This window comes from Hyaena hyaena, unplaced genomic scaffold (genome assembly GCF_003009895.1).
Source record: "Hyaena hyaena isolate Hyena2069 unplaced genomic scaffold, ASM300989v1 scaffold_477, whole genome shotgun sequence".
Classification (NCBI taxonomy): domain Eukaryota; kingdom Metazoa; phylum Chordata; class Mammalia; order Carnivora; family Hyaenidae; genus Hyaena; species Hyaena hyaena.
The window spans coordinates 602,944-606,379 of record NW_024081112.1 but is presented as its reverse complement, the minus strand read 5'-3'; the positions used below and the strand labels follow the sequence as shown (position 1 = coordinate 606,379).

The following is a 3,436-nucleotide window of genomic DNA, read 5'->3' as shown; positions in this document are numbered from 1 at the left end:
GAAACAGGCTCCAGGCTCTGAGCTGGCAGTCAGCACAGAGCCCGATGCGGGGCTCGAACCCACGAACTGCGAGATCATGACCTAAGCGAAAGTCAGACGCTTAACCGACTAAGCCACCCAGGCGCCCCTAGAGGCTTTATGAAGCTTTAAAATTAGAAAATTTGTATTATGAAAGAAACTTTCTTTAAACCTCTTAATTTCTGAATGAAAATACGGGGCTTTTGCATCTTCTATGTCATGTCCTAAACAGTGACAGTCCAGATGCAGTTGCAGAGTCTTTACCAGCTTATTACCTACCTGAATCTCTGAGCTACTCTAAGGCAAGGAAGAGGAAGACAAATGAAAGCAGTGTAATCACCTAGTATTAATTACTCCATACATTTCCTTATAGATCTATGTCCCTTAATATTTTTAACTGATACTTACTAATAGTTTACTTTCTCAAGATAACTTTTAACATACATGTTGCCTTACTCATTACTTACCGAAGATCAAGACCTTGATTTTGCCAGATATTTTCCATAATGCGAATGATCTGCAGTGTTAGCATATCTTGCCGTAAATCTGCAATTCAAATAATATGTACCACCACTTAATGCCATAAATGCAAATTTGGGTGTCATTTCATATTGCTTTCAAACAGAAAATAATACAGCTATATTTACTTGTCAAATTAATCTATAAAGAAGCAGTATTTTGATTCCTTAACCCATTTCTAAAGTATCTGCATAAACTCACCTGTATAACAATATAAGCTAGTATGTATTTCACAAAAGTTTTAAACTAAAATATTTAAAGCACCTATCCTTCTGAATTCTTAAATTTGAACTTGTTTATATTAAAATACTGGGGTTAACAGAATTCAGTGCTAAAATGTCAGTCCCCAAAGGAAACCCATCAAAATCCTTCCATTTTGCTCCTACAGCAGCCTGTTTTCCAAGTACATTAGGACCTTCTTTATATGACTTCTTAGCAGACTACACTTTTCTTTAATAACTCTCTTCTCCCTGTAAGACTGTAATCTTTAAGAGGGCAGAGATGTTGTTTTATTTTTACAATTTGATGGCCTAGCACATCAGATATTTATGGAACGAATGGATACTCACACAGCTAAGCAAATAGAAAGTTATTTCATGCTTTTTGATTCTCAATTTAGTATTTCTTTTCTTTTTAATAATTACACATACATGTTCTAAAGGTTAAGACATCTGTTTAATATTATGTATTTTAACCACATGCATATTCCTTAAATGGCTTTCAATAGTCTTCATGGTTCATAAATATCCTGTGTATAAAAAGATAGCTAAATTCATGCATCATAAGTTCATTAATATCTTCCTTACCATCCCCATTTTTAAAGATGATCTCATTGTTCTGAAAGAGTAACTCTGACATGATGTCTGGGTTCTCCCAATTCAACCACAGTGGCCTTTTTGCAGAGGACATAATTCGACACTCTTCAAGCCTTTAAAATAGTTAAAAACTTTACCAGGTACCTTACATTTTTAATTTTTTACTCTCAAATTTATTTTTAACATACAGACAGTATAGTTTTTAAAGTGTTATAAAAACTTAAAGTCTTCTCCTCATTTCCATTTATGAATTCATTTCTAAGGGGAGTATAAATAAAAAATATTAAGGTTAATAATTTTTATATAACAGCATATGAATTTTCAACAAGTATAGGGACATACCATTAGTTTTATAGATACTACATTTCTTTCTTTTATTATTGTTTTAATGTTTATTTTTAGAGAGAGAGAGTGGGGGAGGGGCCAGAGGGGCAGAGAGAGAGAGGGAGGCACAGAATTCAAAACAGGCTCCAGGCTCTGAGCTGTCAGCACAGAGCCTGATAGGGGGCTGGAACTCATAAGCTGTGAGATCATGAGCTGAAGTTGGACGTATAACCGACTGAGCTACCCAGGTGCCCCCAGATACTACAGTTCATTTTTGTATTGTATGAAACCAGAAATTCTGGCCAGAGAAAGTTTTAAACTCTATTACTAAAGTAATAAAAACTCATTCTGACTAAATTCAGTTCTGAACTTAAGGACACTGAACAACTCTTATTTTGCAGGGTAGGATAATAGGAGAGGGAAGCATAGATAATTGAACATTCTATTTATAATGACATTTGAACTTTTCTCCAGACTTTCTCCAGAAAGGATTTTTTTTTTTTTTTTAAGGATACTTGTTTAAATATATCAATAAAACTTCCAATGAGGTATGTTACCTGAGATTTCCTAGCTGATGAGCAGGATTTAGAGGAGACAGAAAACCCTGCAGAGCATCCATGAAATCTGGTCTCCGCATTTGTTCAACTAAAAACTTCATCTGTACCTGATAAATGAGCACAGTCATGATTAGACTTCATAAAAGGTAAAACTAACTGCTAATCTCTTTTATATGCTGGAAGCTCAGCTCTGTATAGTCCATGAATCCACGTCCTGTATTCGGATCGGCAGGATTTCATTCGCACAGAGCAGCACAACTCAGGCAGAGGCAGGAGGGGCATTCCCGGGCACTCCCCTGTGACAGCTCCGCATGCTGACGCAGCCATGGTTTGCCTCTAGAGCAGGGCTTGGTCAACTGTGGCAGTTTCTGCAAATCAAACTGCATGGGATGTAGCCATGCCAATTTATTTAGATACTGGCTGCTTTCACACTAGAACAGCAAAATTGAGTAGTTACAACAGAGACTGCATGGCCTGCAAAGTCTAAAATATTTACTATCTGATGTTTCAAGAAAGAGTTTGCTGATCTTTGTTCTAGAGGAAAAACTATGGAGACATCACGTTAGCTTAGTAACTTTACTTTGAAGCTTTGCAGAAAACACCATATTCATTTCTCTCTGTTGAGTAAAAAAGGTCCAGTGAAGCTAAAAGAAACTGTTCAAAACATGTTACTCTGAGTCTCACACTATACTCAAAGATTCCAGTACGTATGCAGAAACATCTCTTTTTAATCAATTTTTAAAAAGATTTATTTTATTTTGAGATGGAGTGTGAGTAGGAGGAAAGGGGCAGAGAGAGAGCGAGAGAGAGCGAGAGAGAGGAGAGAGAGAGAGAAAGAATCTCAAGCAGGGTCTACACAGCATAGGAGCCTGGCATGGCGCTCAATCCCATGACTCTGGGATCCTGACCGGAGCCGAAGTCAAGAATCGGACACTTAACCAACTAAGCCACCCAGGTGCCACTCTTTTTAATCACTGAACCCAGAGTCCAGACTGCGGAACTATATAGCATGCAATAACTGCCATTTTATTTTAGGAAATCTTCATCTATCAAAAATATAAAAGGTAAGTGGGGGGCAAAAGAGGTTAGGAGCTAAGAAATTAATGATAAATTAATTTTCATGCTGTAATTTTAGTAACAAAGCTTTTTTTTTTTTTTTTTTTTTTTCTTTCTCATCATTATTTATATATTTTTCTTTTTTCT

The 3,436-nt window shown here is 36.3% G+C and overlaps 1 protein-coding gene across 1 annotated transcript in view; it reads right to left on the bottom strand.

The window, feature by feature from the left end:
• The window catches only part of PIK3CA (phosphatidylinositol-4,5-bisphosphate 3-kinase catalytic subunit alpha), a 74,535-nt gene that overhangs the window by 6,883 nt on the left and 64,216 nt on the right, over positions 1 to 3,436 (bottom strand). Inside the window, exons 15-17 of the mRNA XM_039254341.1 lie at positions 2,234 to 2,340; positions 1,344 to 1,465; positions 486 to 564 (exon numbers count right to left, since the gene is read on the bottom strand). Coding sequence (XP_039110272.1) covers positions 486 to 564; positions 1,344 to 1,465; positions 2,234 to 2,340 — 308 coding nt within the window. The remainder of the gene's footprint in view (positions 1 to 485; positions 565 to 1,343; positions 1,466 to 2,233; positions 2,341 to 3,436) is intronic.